This window comes from Manis javanica, chromosome 1 (genome assembly GCF_040802235.1).
Source record: "Manis javanica isolate MJ-LG chromosome 1, MJ_LKY, whole genome shotgun sequence".
Lineage (NCBI taxonomy): Eukaryota > Metazoa > Chordata > Mammalia > Pholidota > Manidae > Manis > Manis javanica.
Window position 1 is genome coordinate 236,230,082 of NC_133156.1, and position 17,746 is coordinate 236,247,827.

The 17,746-nt window shown below is 37.7% G+C and overlaps 1 protein-coding gene and 1 long non-coding RNA gene across 3 annotated transcripts in view; one reads left to right on the plus strand and one right to left on the minus strand.

The window, feature by feature from the left end:
- Nucleotides 1–17,746, minus strand: part of LOC140844481 (uncharacterized) — a 97,284-nt gene that overhangs the window by 48,371 nt on the left and 31,167 nt on the right. The gene's annotated exons all lie outside the window — the stretch shown is intronic.
- Nucleotides 3,334–17,746, plus strand: part of MBOAT2 (membrane bound glycerophospholipid O-acyltransferase 2) — a 167,300-nt gene continuing 152,887 nt past the window's right edge. The window contains exon 1 of the mRNA XM_073216926.1: nt 3,334–3,465. Coding sequence (XP_073073027.1) covers nt 3,445–3,465 — 21 coding nt within the window. The 5' untranslated portion in view covers nt 3,334–3,444. The remainder of the gene's footprint in view (nt 3,466–17,746) is intronic.

Consider the following 17,746-nt stretch of genomic DNA (forward strand, 5'->3'; position numbering starts at 1 on the left):
AGATTGGCAAGGAAGAAGTTAAACTGTCCTTGTTTGCAGATGACATGATATTGTACATAAAAAACCCTAAAGAATCCACTCCAAATTTACTAGATCTAATATCTGAATCAGCAAAGTTGCAGGATACAAAATGAATACACAGAAATCTATTGTATTCCTATACACTAACGATGAACTAGAAGAGAGAGAAATCAGGAAAACAATTCCATTCACAGCTGCATCAAAGAGAAAAAATACCTAGGAATAAACCTAACCAAAGAAGTGAAATACCTATACTCTGAAAGCTACAAGACACTCATGAGAGAAATTAAAGAAGATACCAATAAATGGAAACACATCCCGTGCTCAAGGATAGGAAGAATTAATATTGTCAAAATGACCATCCTGTCTAAAGCAATCTACAGATTCAATGCAATTCCTATCAAAATACAACAGCATTCTTCAATGAACTAGAGCAAATAGTTCTAAAATTCATATGGAACCACAAAAGACCCCGAATAGCCAAAGCAATCCTGAGAAGGAAGATTAAAGCTGGGGAGATTATGCTCCCCAACTTCAAGCTCTACTACAAAGACACAGTAATCAAGATAATTTGGTACTGGCACAAGAACAGACCCATAGATCAATGGAATGGAACAGACTAGAGAGCCCTGATAGAAACCCAACCATATATGGTCAATTAATATATGATAAAGGAGCCATGGACATACAATGAGGAAATGACAGCCTCTTCAACAGCTGGTGTTGGCAAAACTGGACAGCTACATGCAAGAGAATGAAAGTGGATTATTGTCTAACCCTGTACACAAAAGTAAACTCAAAATGGATCAAAGACCTGAATGTAAGTCATGAAACTATAAAACTCTTAGAAGACAACGTAGTAAAAAATCTACTGAATATAAGCAAGAGCAACTTCTTCCTGAATGCATCTCCTTGAGCAAGGGAAAAAAAAGCAAAAATGAACTCATGGGACTACATCAAACTAAAAAGTTTCTGTACAGAAAAGGACACCATCAACAGAACAAAAAGGCATCCTACAGTATGGAAACATATATTTGTAAATGGAATATTTACAATATTCTGACTGGAGGTTAACATCCAAAATATATAAAGAACTTACATGCCTCAACACTCAAAGAACAAATAACCCAACTAAAAAATGGGCAGAGGATATGAAGAGACAGTTCTCCAAAGAAGAAATTCAGATGGCCAACAGACACATGAAAAGATTCTCCACATCACTAATCATCAGGAAATGCAAATTAAAACCACAATGAGATATCACCTCACACCAGTAAGGATGGCCAGCGTCGAAAAGACTAAGAACAACAAATGCTGGCGAGGATCCAGAGAAAGGGGAACCCTCCTGCACTGCTGGTGGAATGTTAAGCTAGTTCAACCATTGGGGACAGCAATATGGAGGTTCCTCAAAAAACTAAAAATAGAAATACCGTTTGACCTGGGAATCCTACTCCTTGGAATTTACCCAAAGAATACAACCTCTCAGATTCAAAAAGACATATGCACCCCTATGTTATTGCAGCACTATTTACAATAGCTAAGACATGAAAGCAACCTAAGTGTCCATCAGTAGATGAATGGATAGAGAAGATGAGGTACATATGCACAAAGGAATACTATTCAGTGAAGAAAGAAACAAATGCTACCATTTGCAACAACATGGATGGAGCTGGAGAATATTAGGCTTGGTGAAATAAGCCAGGGGGAGAAAGACAAATGCCAAATGATTTCCCTCATTTGTGGAATATAACAACAAAGCAAAACTGAAGGAACAAAATAGCAGCAGACTCAGAGACTCCAAGAAGGAACTAGTGGTTACCAAAGGGGAGGGTTGTGTGAGGGCAGGTGGGGAGGGAGGGAGAAGGGGATTGAGGGGTATTATGTTTAGTACACACGGTGTGGGGGATCACGGGGAAAACAGTGTAGCACAGAGAAGGGAAATACTGAATCTGTGGCATCTTACTACACTGATGGACAGTGACTGCATTGGGGTCTGTGGGGGGATTTGATAATATGGGTAAATGTAGTAACCATGTTGTTTTTTCATGTGAAACCTTCATAAGAGTGTATATCAATAATACCTTAATAAAAATAATAAACAAACAAATAAATAAATAAAAGAAGCCTTTTGATTCTCTAACTTACCTTCTGATTAAATAAAAAATTTCTTTTTTAGTAATAGATATAAAAGCAATGACTCATTAAGAGGATATTGCATAGATTAGTTGACATGAAGCTTATTTGTTCAAGCTTATGGGAGAGAGCAAATACGCATCTGCTTTTATTTAATTTCTCCTCAGCACCTGACAAAACATCAAAATTTTGGAGGAGTGGGATGGAGTTGACAACAATATATTCTAGATTATAGAAGTCCAAAGGCCTTAGGGGTTTGTCCAACTTTTATCCTATTATACTGGGTATGTATTTGACACTATGGCATCAAAGGCCTGCAAAGTCCTTCTCAGTGACATTGAACTCTAGGACAAGATCATCCTATGCGTGCCCCTTCCTCTTGTGTCAGTTACTGTGATGAATTGTTCTGCTAAAAAGTGTTTCTTCTAATTTTTATTTCAACAGGAAAACATGAAACTGCTCATTAAGAACAAGGAACATGTAAACAGAACTTAACATTTGTTTTTTGATGTTCAATTAGATACTTATAATACCATTTCAAAAAATAATCTCTAAATAAAAATGCCACTTCAAATCCAGGTAAATAAAGCAGAATAAAAGCAATAAATAAAAGATGACTTGAAAACCAGAGGGAAACGTGGTATTTTAGCAAAAATAATCAAATTTTCAAAAGCCAGCTAGTCATTTTGACTATTTATTGCTAGGATTTCCATTTGCTCTACTTATGCAAGAGTTGCTCTACTTATTGTTGGTGTTTACATCAGAGCTTCTAAAATTGGTTACTTGTTGGTTGAAAATTGACAGTGTAAGATCTTTTTTTTATTCAACAAGCTTCATTGACTATCATGTGATCTCATATAACCCTAAAGAAATTACACTCTAGACCAGGAAATGGACATGCAAATTGGGATTGCTCAACAGAGGCCTTGCATTCCTTCCAACTTTATGATATACTGAAAAAACAAACACATAATAAGCATTCTCAGGACAGGATTATAAAAATGTGGTATATTTTTAATATTTACATTTAACCATTGAAGTGGGGTGACAGAAATCTTCTTTAATCCTATCAGTGTATCTCTGCAGCTATTTATAGAACCTATTCAGAGAAAACAGGGAACAGCTGAGCCTTAGGCTGTGTGTAAACAGGCCCTGATGCAAACAGATAATACAGGAACTCAGCCCTGGTCTTACAGGCCACTTCTGGAAGGAAGATACACAAGATTTCTGCTGACTGGAGTAGTCTGAGTCTGCTAGTTCGAGTTTACATGGGCCCAATGGAGAAACAAGATGAGTGTCTGGCTGGTTCAGGTAACATCTTCCCTAACTGCTTTTAAAGGCAAAGCAAGGGACTTGAGCTTGAATTAGGGGAACTGGATATTGCCCTGTTCAAACAGCTTTCGCCCTGACCACACCAAACAACATTAACACAGTTCTAAAAGCCCGTACTATACAAAAAGGTACACTCAGACGTGACATTGCCTTCCCCATTCCTTGCACTTAACTCCATTCTACCTGAGGCGATGAATTTCATTGGTTTCTTTATCTTTCCTGTATTTCTTTTTTGCAAAAATAATCTGTTGGATCAACTCATCTATCTCCTGTCTGTCTGTCTGTCTGTCTATCTATCTATCTATCTATCTATCTATCTATCTATCTATCTATCTATCTATCTATCTAATCTATCATTTCATACACAAAAGATAGAAAAATGTACTCTTTTGCCCTGTGTTTTTTTCCCACTTATATTCGAGAAATCTTATGGATATCCTTCATAATTCCTTTTTTATGGCCGCCTAGTACTGTGTTGTGTGTATATACAATCACTTTAACAGATTTTTAACATGCTTAACCACGATTTTTTTCAGTTTAAACAGATTTTCATGTCTCATTTGATCCTTGCAAAAACCCTGTGGGGTTGGCAAAATGTATGTCATTATCCCTGTTTTTTATTTGAGAAAATAGAGATTCTAAGGGGAGATGCAGGTAAGTACGACAGAGTAGAGTCTAGAGACAGTCAGAGTTTGAGCCCAGCACTCCTCTCCCTACACCACAGTTTGAGAGTGTTCAGATCTCTTAATTTCCTACAGTATAAGGCAACTCAGATGTTTTGGGCTAGTCTGGAATAGTGACCACTATTTATAACATGTCTCTAGGTTTAATAAAGATAATAATAATAGTAATAATGTGTTCTGAGTTCTAAACAATTATGTTAAAACAGAATTTTGTAAAAGTCTTTGTAAAGTGAATTACGAAATTTTGTAAAGTGACCTACACTAGGACCCTGACATACTCAATCTTACTGATTTGAGAAGAGTTAATACAGGAACTTATAAGAAATGGAAATTAACATAATAATGAGATAAACTTTCCTAATGATCAGATTGGTAAAAATTAGCAAGCCCTACCAGACCAAGTGTTGGAGAAGATATAAAGATATAGTAACATTTGCATATTATGATGAAAATATGCATTCAGTCACTTTGAAGAAGAATTCAGCAATATCTTGTAAATTTAAAGCTATGCATAGCTTTAATATAACAACATGTAATGGGTTTATTATTGCTGTTTTTAAAGGAATGAATTAAATATTTTCAAATTTTCTGTTTTAATCTTTAATATGATAAATATGAGAGTTCTAACACACATCTACAAAACTCTTTGGGATCCTAAATAAAGTTCAAGGCTGTAAAGGGGTCCTGAGACAAAAATGTTTTAGAAGCTCTGCCCCAGAGACACTCATTAGAAGATTGTTGGTAACAATAAAAATGTGGACACAACCTTAAATGTCCACCAGAGAAACTCAAATATGCTGCTGTATACTCACACAATGGAATTTTATATGAAAAAACTAAAATGAATCAACTTGGGTAGATCTAAAAAAAATGAACCAATGTGGATAAAGCAAGTCACAGAATGCTGCATAAAATAGGACATATTTTCTTTAACATAAAAAATTTGTAAAGCAATATAATGCATTGTAGACACATGTATACATAATGAAAGTTTAAAAACATGGCCAGGAATGATGTATTTCAACTTCACAAAAGAGGGTTTCAACTCTATCAGTGATTTTTTTTAAAAAAAGGTGTATTTGAGGTAAATATGGGAAAATATTAAGATTCTTTTTAGGAGGTACAGAATAAATGGTTACATTATTACCATTCCTATCTGTGTATTTGTAATACAGAAAGGGAGAGAATGACGGCATGAAGGTCATCCAGATAATTACAGGAGAAGAGGTACTTATCTAGGCAGATGATCAAACATCCCTTAAGGTGAGAAGAAAAAGCCTGAGATAATGCAAAAACATACCTCTGAAGATGTTTTACCTTCTTTGAGAGGGAAGGAAAAAAAATCTGCTGAGGTGTACTATAAGGTCAGAAGAAAGAAACAGATACTTACTGTATGGTTCATACATGGTTGTAACTATCTCACACAATAATCCTCAAAACAACCCCCAGCAAGGTATGTGATACATAGCTTTTGGGATAATAATACTTTATCCCGTACTTACAGATGAGCAAATCAGAACTCAGAGGGGGTGCCCATAGTGAATTCATGAGGAATCAGACTGAGCCCAATGTCTTCTTGACTCAAACAAGAGAGTTTTGCACTTGCACAATTCTGTGTGTGCTTCTCAAGGAGGCAACCCAAAATGGAGAGGCTGAGCATCTAGCATTTCTCTTTAATGAAACTTCTATTCACAGTAACTAAGGAATTCAAACACTTCTAGAGCTATCAAAATTTAATTCTCATAAATTATTCTGACTATGTGAGAAACTTTAAAGAACATGAAGTCACACAATAGTTAAGCAATTGGTTCTAATCCTTTGATTAGAACATCAGTTGCAATGTCTGGAATGTAATTCTGTTTTTCTTTTGCAGAAGAGAATAATCACACTGATTACATCTGCCTTTGAAGGGAAACTAATTATTTTAATCATGATTCATTTCATTTTGAACATATTAATGAATGGAAACATTTGTGGAGCACTTTCCATGTGCTGTGTTACATACTTTCTTATCCATTATTACCTCATCCAGTTCTCACGGCAATTGCCTGAGGGTTTTATAGTCCCCATTTTACAGATGAAGAAACAAATGCGCAGAATCAGCCACTTACACAAAGTGACACAGCAAGAGGTGCAGTGTTATCACCAACCCACGTCTGTCTGACTTTGTCATACCATGCTTTTAAATAATCACTTATTAGCAATTCTAAAGATAAAATCTTAAATTGACTATGAAAGGGAATATTGCAAAGATCTACTTTGCGAGGGAAAACCAAGCCAGAGCAACAACTGCCTTGTTGTTCATTTAAAACTTCCCAGAAAGCTCTTTGCCTGCTGTCCCAATACTGAACTATTGAACTGGCATTGCTCTTCTCTTTGAATCCTTTACCTGATCCTTTAGGAGGCAGGCTTAAGCAGCAGCTAAATTATCAATATGATTACTTCTGTAATGTTCATAATTTTGAGCATGAATTTTAAAATTTTCCTTCCATCAAGGGGACATAGTTTTAAAATTTCCCAAAAGTCTTAAAAGGTTCATAATTGAAGAGAAAAATCCCTCTCCTGTCTTCCTTCCATTGCCTGCTTCCCAGAAGCAATTACTGCATTCTTTCAACTATTTCTTCTGGAATATACCTCAATATTTTAAAATAACTTGCCATCAGTGTTCTTTCAGTCTGTAAACTTTAAATCCACTATACTGATGAGCAATACTGTAGGTAAGGGTTTAGCTCTTTATCATGCCTCCACTCCCCTCATCTTCCTGACTTGATTTTTCTGGTACAACAGCTTTGTTTCAATACAATTCGCATACTATGCAATTCACCCTTTTGAAGTGTACAATTCAGTGGTTTTTAGTATATCCAAGGAGTGGTACAGCCATCTCCACCACCCAGTTTTAGGACGCTTGCGTCACCCCGTAAACTCTGTACCCATTAGCAGCCACTCACCATTCTTTCCTCCCCTCAAGCCTAGCCAAACACTGACTGATTCTCTGTCTCTATGAGTTCGCCTATTCTGGTCATTTCATATCATGGCACTTTTTGTCTGGCTTCTTTCATTTATCTTGATATTTTCAAGGTTCATCCATATTGTAGCATGTACAGTACTTCATTCCTTCTTATGTAAGGCTGAACTACATTTTATTTGGGTTGTTTCCACTTTTTGGCTATTATGAATAATTATGAACATTAATGTACAAGTGTTTGTTAAACATATGTTTTCATTTCTCCTGGGTCTACACCTAGGAGTGGAATTGTGTAACAGAGAGTAACTCTATGTTCAACTTTTTGAGGAGTTGCCAAGTTCTGTCCAAAGTCGCTGCACCATTTTACATCCCTACTAGCAATGTATGAAGGTTCTAATTTCTCTATATCCTTGTCTGTCTTTTTTATTTTAGAAATCCTAGTGAATGTGAGGTGGTATCTCACTGTAGTTTTGATTTGAATTTCCCTAAATACTAATGATGTTGAGCATCTTTTCATGTCCTTATTGCCCATTTGTATGGAGTTCTTTTTGTATTCTGGATACAAGTCCTTTCTCAGATATATTATTTGCAAATGTTTTCTCCCACTCTATGAATTATCTTTTTATTTTCTTAATGGTGTCCTCTGAAGCACAAATGTTTTTAATTTTGATGTAGGCAAATTTATCAATTTTTTTCTTTTGTCCCTTGTGCATCTGATGTCATATCTAGGAAGCCACTGCTTAATCCAAGATCACAAAGATTTACTCTTATGTTTTCTTAAAAGTTTTATAGTTTTAGCTTTCGCATTTAGGTCTATATGTTATTTTGACTTAAATTTTTGTATATAATGTGAAGTAGGAATTCAATTTAATTCTTTTGTATGTGCATATGCACTTGTTTCAGCACTGTTTGTTGAAAACCTCATACAGTTTTACAAGTTTTGGTTACATCACTACTTGGTATTTACATTATTATATATGTGTAAATATATTCTCTGCTGAGCCAAGAGATATACTGTCATTGTTTTCTTTCTTGTAAAACATCTGCTTTGCCAAGAGTAGTAGTAGCCTCATTTTTATTGTTGCTGTTTCTTCAATTTCTTTGAACCTATGCCTACATCTCTCCACACCCTCCAAAAGCCTCTATTTCTGCAAGACCAAATCTATCACGTGGTCTATCTCTTTTTCTAGAGACATCCCTCTGGGATGTCTCTGCCTGTACCAATCTACACTTCTCCCTAAGAAATAAAAAACAATTCCTGCCCAGACTCCCATAGCACTGTGCAGACTCATACACATACTCTCCTCATTGCAGTTTTTTTTCGCTTCTACCTAGGCTGTCCTGTACTTCCCTTGATGAGTCCTGACCATCACCATGACCTCCTTCCCCTGTTTGGTCTCCCATTTCCTGGATCCTATTTCTCCTCTATTTTAATTTATTTCCTTATTTTGGTGGAATATAGGCTCCAGTAGCTTCCTGAGAAAGTCCATGATTGATAGATTATTTTTTATATTTATGTGACTAAAGATGTCTTAATCTCTGTGCTCATGATTAGAATTCAAGTACAGAAGTCATTTTCACTCAGCATTTTTGAAAGTATTCCTCCACTGTCTTCCGGTTCTCAGTGCTGCTATTGAGACCATTCCGACGTGGTATCTGAATCCTTAGCAGCTGCCTCACTTTTCTCTCCAAAAGTTTTTATGAACTTTCTTACACTTGATACTCTGGACTTTCATTACGACCTGTCTTGTGTGGGTCCTCCTGCCACACATTCACACATTGCACTAGAGATGTGAGGAGTCCTTTCTCTCATTCTGGGGACTTTAGTGTTTCAGCTCAAGGAAATCTCCTTATAATGCTTCTCTGATAATTTCTTCTTCATTCTTTCTCTATTGAAATCCCATGACTCATAAACTGTACTTCCTGAATGCTCTTTAAAATTTTTATCTTTCTTTTTTTCCATCTCTATCTCTTTATTTCACTTTGGAGGGATTTGTTCAACTTTATATTTTGATCCTTTCACTGACTTGGAAACATTTTTTGGCTATCTATTTTTAATTTTCAAGAGATGAGATCTTTCTCTCTGATGATACCTTTTTAAAAATAAATAAATGTCTGTTCTTGTTCTGTGGATACAGTATCTTTTCTCATCTCTCTCAGGATATTAACATTACTCATATTAACATTGACTCATTTCCTTTCAAAAGTTTTTATCTTGGCTAGTTTATGCCTCTTGTTTGTTGAAACCTTTTCTCAAATGCCAAGTAAACTGTAAATCTCGTATTTAAGACTAGGACACAAAAAGCTGATTGAAAGTTGTGTGTGTGTTTGTTTAGGTGTGTGGTTGTGTGTGTGTGTAGGTGTGTGGTTGTATGTGACTGTGGTGTGTGTGTGTGTGTGCGGGGATAAGAGAGGACTGGGAATAGGAGTTGTAGACAGTCGGGCCTCACTATAGTGCGAACCAGTTTTTTTTGCAGGGGAGATTGGGGTTTGGGTTAGGAGTTTCAGAAGTCTCTTGACTTTAACAAAGACAGAATTGGTGTTTTTAATTTTTATTTTCCTTTTTGGATAATTTTCAAGAGGAGAAGCAGGTGACATCTTCCGGTCATCTAAAAAAGAAAGGCCCTTGATGAATTATTTTCCAGTGCTTCCCAAAGTAAGGGGACTGACAGAAGAGAATGGAGGCCACTGGAAGAAAGAACAAAAAAGCTGTAAATTTTTGGTGTATATTTTCAAGACTGTGTTACCATGACAGTCACACAACCAGTGTACTGAGTAAATACAGGACTGCATCCTTCTGGAAGAGCATTCTAGCACATTCCTAAGCCTTTTTTGAGTCAGAAATCTCTCTTTACCGCAGGTGACACACCACTGGATTTTGAGTTATCTTGGAAAGAGTTTCATATCATAGCAAAAAGAGACACATCTTTATGGGTCTTTTCTTTTTTTTTATTAAGGTATCATTGATATATACTCTTATGAAGGTTTCACAAGAAAAACAATGTGGTTACTACATTCACCCATATTATCGAGTCCCCCCACTTACCTCACTGGAGTCACTGTCCATCAGTGTAGTAAGATGCCACAGAGTCACTACTTGTCTTCTCTGCGCTACACTGTCTTCCCCGTGACATCCTCCACACCATGTGTACTAATCGAATCCCCTTCTCCCTCCCTCCCCACTCGCTCTCCCCCACCCCTCCCCTTTGGTAACTGCTGGTCCCTTCTTAGAGTCTGTGAGTCTGCTGCTGTTTTGTTCCTTCAGTTTTGCTTCATTGTTATACTCCACAAATGAGGGAAATCATTTGGTACTTGTCTTTCTCTGCGTGACTTATATCACTGAGCATACTACCCTCTAGCTCCATCCATGTTGTTACAAATGGTAGGATTTGTTTCTTTCTTATCACTGAATAGTATTCCGTTGTCTATATGTACCTCATCTTCTTTATCCATTCATCTACTGATGGACACTTAGGTTGCTTTCATGTCTTAGCTATTGTAAATAGTGCTGCAATAACATAGGGGTGCATATGTCTTTTTGAATCTGGGCTCCTGCATTCTTAGGGTAGATTCCTAGGAGTGGAATTCCTGGGTTAAACAGTATTTCTATTTTTAGTTTTTTGAGGAACCTCCATATTGCTTTCCACAATGGTTGAACTAGCTTACATTCCCACCAGCAGTGTAAGAGGGTTCCCCTTTCTCCACATCCTCGCCAGCATTTGCTGTTCCTAGTCTTTTCGATGCTGGCCATCCTAACTGGTGTGAGGTGATACCTCATTGTGGTTTTAATTTGCATTTCCCTGATGATTAGTGATGTGGAGCATCTTTTCATGTGCCTGTTGGCCATCTGAGGCCATCTGAATTTCTTCTTTGGAGAAGTGTCTGTTTATATCCTCTGCCCATTTTTTAATAGGGTTATTTGCTTCTTGGGTGTTGAGGCATGTGAGTTCTTTATATATTTTGGATGTTAACCCCTTGTCAGATATTTGGTTTACAAATATATTCTCCCATACTGTAGGATGCCCTTTTGTTCTGCTGATGGTACTCTTTGCTGTACAGAAGCTTTTTAGCTTAATGTAGTCCCATTTGTTCATTTTTGCTTTTGTTTCCCTTGCCTGAGGAGATGCGTTCAGGAAAAAGTTGCTCATGTTTATATTCAAGAGATTTTGCCTGTGTTTTCTTCTAAGAGCTTTATGGTTCCATGAGTTACATTCAGGTCTTTGATCCATTTCGAGTTTACTTTTGTGTATGGGGTTAGACAATAATTCAGTTTCATTCTCTTGGATATAGCTGTTCAGTTTTGCTTTTCTGGGTCTTTTCAATCTCAAACAAATTCCTAAAACCTAATGACAGTTGAAACATAGAGTGGAAAAGTTCTTGGAAAGTCAAGTAGTGTGCATTGACAGGAGAACCTGAAAAGCTAGAGTTCAAAATGACCGTCCCAAGTAATCAATAAAACTTGGGAAATAAACAAATTGGCAAGGAGAAAGAGACTGCATCATTCAACAAAGAGCACTTAGATGAGAAGATTCATTTAACTGCATTCTGGCATGCAGAATCCATTAAAATGCCAGCTTTCTATACAAGTTTTTAAATTATTTTGCTTGGAATGATAGTTTTTATCTAAGTGTTCCAAGAAGTAGCATAATGTGTCTCCATATATCATCAACTTAAAGCCATGAATTAAATGTATTCAATTATTCATTTAAACTATTGGTTAGCCCTGTATATTTTTTTCATATCAAATATTTTATGCTTGCTTCACTGAGATAATCTCATATACTTAGTAATCTGTGGTTCCTTGCCTATTTAAGCTATTTTAGCACTGCACTAAGAAATGTTTTAGAGCTTCAGACTCATACAAGTCAACGGGACTTTTGCAGCTTTGTCCCAAACAACTGGAGAAGACACAAGATATCTTTCCCTAAATTGTTTAAGGTGCCTCTAGATACTCTATGTCCTTTATGGGGAGAATGTCCAAAGGCAACACTAGACCTAAGTAAAATTACATGCTCTAAAAACTAAGTTTTACAAAAGAAGGACATTAAAATTACTTGAGCCATGAGATAAACACTTCACACATTATGTAACCAGGGTTCTGAGATACGTAAGATACTGTTTGGCAGAGGATACACAATTTGGATTTAGAAGCAGATTATAATTACTTGCATAACAAAGCTGGCCTAGGAAAAGCTAGTATCTCCGAAAACCTTGGAATCCAAAAGAAAGATTGTTTATCTGTTTCAATTGCACCCTTAAGAGTCTATCAAAACCTTTGGATGATGCGTTTCTTCTTTAATGTCTTCCTGTATTTCTACATAATTCTGTAATCTCTACTTATTTCTTTAATATTGCATCAGAATTAATGGACTCTATTTTGAAAACTGTACAGTCCAAAAGATATAAATGAATTTATGGGAATTTACAACAATAAATATTTCTGATACACTAAGCAGTAAAAAGTTATTCCTAGAAATTCCCTAGAAATTCTGCCCCACCCTCATAAAAAAAATAGAATGTTTCCTTTTAAACCATAATTTCTTTTTTTTTTTAGATAATTATTTTTTATTGAAGGGTAGTTGACACACAGTATTACATTAGTTTCAGGTGTACAAAACAGTGATTGAACATTTATATACATGATAATTCTAGGTACCAGCTATCACCATACCAAGTTGTCACAATATTTTCACTATATTCCTTATGCTATACATTACATCCTGGATACTTTCTTATTTTACAATTGGAAGTGTGTACTTTATTTATTTATTTATTTATTTATTTATTTATTTATTTATTTATTTTTTGTGAGGGCATCTCTCCTATTTTTTTCGATCAAATGGTTGTTAACAACAATAAAATTCTGTATAGGGGACTCAATGCTCAATGTATAATCATTAATCCACCCCAAGCCTAATTTTCGTCAGTCTCCAATCTTCTGAAGCATAACGAACAAGTTCTTACATGGAGAACAAATTTTTACATAGTGAATAAGTTACATGGTGAATAGTACAAGGGCAGTCATCACAGAAACTTTCGGTTTTGATCATGCATTATGAACTATAAACAGTCAGTTCAAATATGAATATTCGTTTGATTTTTATACTTGATTTATATGTGGATACCACATTTCTCCCTTTATTATTATTATTTTTAATAAAATGCTGAAGTGGTAGGTAGATGCAAGATAAAGGTAGAAAACATAGTCTAGTGCTGTAAGAGAGCAAATGTAGATGATCAGGTGTGTGCCTGTAGACTAAGTATTAATCCAAGCTAGACAAGGGCAATAAAACATCCACGGATGCAGCAGATTTCTCTCAGAACGAGGGGGGGTGAGGTTCTGAGCTTCACCTCTGTTGGTCCCCAATTCCTCACCTGATGGCCCCCCTGCGACTGTGCCTGTCTTAGGTCGTTCCTCCCTTGAGGAATCTTACCCGTCTCTGGCTAACCAGTCATCTTCCGGGGCCATACAGGGAGATGTAAAGTTGGTAAGTGAGAGAGAAGCCTTATTGTTTGAAAAGGTTAGTTTTTTACTTCTTTACATATTTATGCCCTGTGGCTTCTATGCCCAGCATTTGTCTTGAGGTATCTTTACCACTTGGAAGAATTGTGATACACAATAAATTCGATATGAGGCACGAATTCTATTTATGGGTTGTAATTAGGAAGGAAGAAGAAAAACTATAGAAGTAGCAGGTGGAAGAAAACATGGGAAGATTGATTATTTCTTTGACATATCTTCTTGTAGAGTAACATAAGCATGTATAGGTTTTAAACTACTAATTAAATTGCGCACACACATTAACATAATAGGAGTACAGTCACATAACCAAAGCAGACCTATAATTACCAGCCATCTCCAGTGACACCAAGAATGGATATTGAATTTTGTCAAATGCTTTTTCAGCATCTATGGAGATGATCATGTGGCTTTTGTCTTTCTTTTTGTTGTTGTGGTGGATGATGTTGATGGATTTTCAAATGTTGTACCATCCTTGCATCCCTGGGATGAATCCCACTTGGTCATGGTGTACAATCCTTTTGATGTATTTTTGAATTCGGTTTGCTAATATTTTGTTGAGTATTTTTGCATCTACGTTCATCAGGGATATTGGTCTGTAGTTTTCTTTTTTGGTGGGGTCTTTGCCTGGTTTTGGTATTAGGGTGATGTTGGCTTCATAGAATGAGTTTGGGAGTATTCCCTCCTGTTCTATTTTTTGGAAAACTTTAAGGAGAATGGGTATTATGTCTTCTCTGTGTGTCTGATAAAATTCTGAGGTGAATCCATCTGGCCCGGGGGTTTTGTTCTTTGGTAGTTTTTTTATTACTGCTCGCTTATTGAGCTGTTATATACACTGTCTGGAGATTCTTTTCTTCTCTCCCTTCTTATTCCTCCTCCTCCATTCTTCATATGTTGGGTGTTTTGTTCTGTGCTCTTGTTAGGAGTGCTCCCATCTAGAGCAGTCCCTGTAAGATGCCCTGTAGAGGTGGTTTTTGGGAAGCAATTTCCCCCAGCTTTTGCTTGTCTGGGAATTATTTAATCCCGCCATCATATTTAAATGATAGTCGTGCTGGATACAGTATCCTTGGTTCAAGGCCCTTCTGTTTCATTGCATTAAATATATCATGCCATTCTCTTCTGGCCTGTAGGGTTTCTGTCGAGAAGTCTGATGTTAGCCTGATGGGTTTTCCTTTATAGGTGATCTTTTTCTCTCTAGCTGCCTTTAAAACTCTTTCCTTGTCCTTGATCCTTGCCATTTTAATTACTATGTGTCTTGGTGTTGTCTTCCTTGGATCCTTTCTGTTGGGGGTTCTGTGTATTTCCGTGGTCTGTTCGATTATTTCCTCCCCCAGTTTGGGGAAGTTTTCAGCAATTATTTCTTCAAAGAGACTTTCTATCCCTTTTCCTCTCTCTTCTTTTGGTACCCCTATAATACGGATATTGTTCCTTTTGGATTGGTCACATAGTTCTCTTAGTATTGTTTCGTTCCTGGAGATCCTTTTATCTCTCTCTATGTCAGCTTCTATACGTTCCTGTTCTCTGGTTTCTATTCCTTCAATGGACTCTTGCATCTTATCCATTCTGCTTATAAATCCTTCCAGGGATTGTTTCACTTCTGTGATCTCCTTCCTGACATCTGTGATCTCCCTCCGGACTTCATCCCATTGCTCTTGCATTTTTCTCTGCATCTCATCCCATTGCTCTTGCATTTTTCTCTGCATCTCATCCCATTGCTCTTGCATTTTTCTCTGCATCTCTGTCAGCATGTTCATGATTTTTATTTTGAATTCTTTTTCAGGAGGACTGGTTAGGTCTGTCTCCTTCTCAGGTGTTGTCTCTGTGATCTTTGTCTGCCTGTAGTTTTGCCTTTTCATGGTGATAGAGATAGTTTGCAGAGCTGGTACGAGTGACGGCTGGAAGAGCTTCCCTTCTTGTTGGTTTGTGGCCTTCCTCTCCTGGGAGAATAGCGACCTCTAGTGGCTTGTGCTGGGCAGCTGTGCGCAGACAGGGCTTCTGCTTCCTGCCTGGCTGCTACTGTTGCTGTGGGCGTGGCCTGGCTGGGGCTGCTCCTCCAAAATGGTGGAGCCCCGTTGGAGGGGGAGCGGCTGGGAGGCTATTTATCTCTGTGAGGGGCCTCCGTGCTCACCGCTGCCCAGGGGGTTAGAGTGTCCAGAGATCCCCAGATTCCCTGCCTCTGGACTAAGTGTCCTGCCCTGCCCCTTTAAGACTTCCAAACCAAAACAACAACAGCAACAACAAAAGAAAAAAAAATTAAATAAGTAATAAAAAAAAGAAAAAAAGAAAAACGCATGATTTTGTTTGTCTTCAGGCACCAGTCTCTGGCACCCGCTCACCTGTCTTGCTTCCCCGTTTCCCTAGTATTAGGTCCCTGTCCCTTTAAGACTTCCAAAAAGCACTCGCCAAAAAAAAAAAAGGCCACTCCCGTTTCTTTGTTCTCCGGCATCGGCCTCAGGCACCCGCTCACCAGTCCTGCTGCCCTATTTCCCTAGTATCCAGGACCCCATGCATGTACTGTGTCTGCGCTCTGGTCGGGATGGCTGGGGCTGGGTGCTCGGCAGTCCTGGGCTCCTTCTCCCTCCTGCTCAGATCTCTCTCTTCCCGCTGGGAGCCAGGGGGAGGGGCGCTCAGGACCCGCGGGGCCGGGGCTTGTCTCTTACCCCCTTCGCCAGGCGCTGGGTTCTCGCAGGTGTGGATGTGGTCTGGATGTTGTCCTGTGTCCTCTGGTCTCTATTTTAGGAAGAGTTGTCTTTGTTATATTTTCATAGATAAATGTGGTTTTGGGAGGAGATTTCTGCTGCTCTACTCACGCCGCCATCTTGGCTCCCTCTAAAACCGTAATTTCTTATACTTCATATTTTGAGGGTCAAATTCTGAACTGTTTCTTGGAATTTCCCCCAATTCTTGTTGCAATTCCAAATTGGCAAGAAAGACTTTGCTTGTTATCTGCTAAGTAATTATTTCATCATAAAGCTCATGGGAGGAAGGATCTCTATTGCCTCTACTTGTGAAGATGCACCTTTCAAAAAGATTCAAACATATTACACAAGGGATGGGAAGAGCTACAGATGCACGTGATTTGTTTCTGGCAGAAGCACAAATGCATTTGAGGTATCAGATTTTTCCATTTGCATTGTCTAGCAAAATGTGAGTTGCCGAATTTGGAGAGGCTTGCACGTTTTCTGCTCACAGGGTTAACAAAGGTGAGGGAAGTCCTATGGTGTAATTGGAAGAATATCTTGTGAAATACATAGGTCTTGGACCAACTCTGCTGCAGATTGATGTATCACCTTGGATAAAACTCCTAAACGAGAGCTCTGGCCCCATCTTTGCCACTTAATGTGTGGCAAACTTCTGAAATTCTTTGAATTTCAGTTTCCTCATGTATAAAATAGGGATAGAAATCCCTAGTTGCAAATAAGTTTCATAGTTACGAGGCCATATATGAAGAAGTGTTCCACAAATTATAAAATCTTATAAACATGTAAGGTATTATTATTAGTAAACATAATGCCTGTAAGGGAATTTTCAGTTATGTAAAAATGTACAAATACCATTATTGTGCCATTTCCTTGAAATGCTATCAAAACATGGGATTTTAGAGAGCTTTTTATACTGTCGTATCTGCTCCACCCAAGGTAGTAAACTCTGGAGGCGGTGTCCTCCTGCAGAACTGGTACTGTGCTGGCTTCCTCATCAGGGACACCACATAGCACAGTGGAAAATAGCTTAACTTATACCAGGCCTCAGGGCCACCTGAGTTGGGTGGCTAAACGCCGACATGACCTTCAGGAAGCTGCTGACTTACTTGTCTCTGACATGAGGGGTTGAACTAGATAATCTCTCAAGTTCTATCCCATTATGAAATTCTATTATTTATTATTTTATATTTGTTTAAAATATCAATTGCTTTTGAGGGTTCACTAGAATGATTCAGAGTTTCTGCGTCACATAGTACATGAGGGGCTGTGATTACAATTGTGGAGAAGCCCTGAGCTACTTGAACACAGGATTAGGGAGAGGAATTTTTGTTTCACTGCCCAGAGTTGACCCTGCACAGCTAGGTGCCCACCAAGTAGAATATTCACAAGC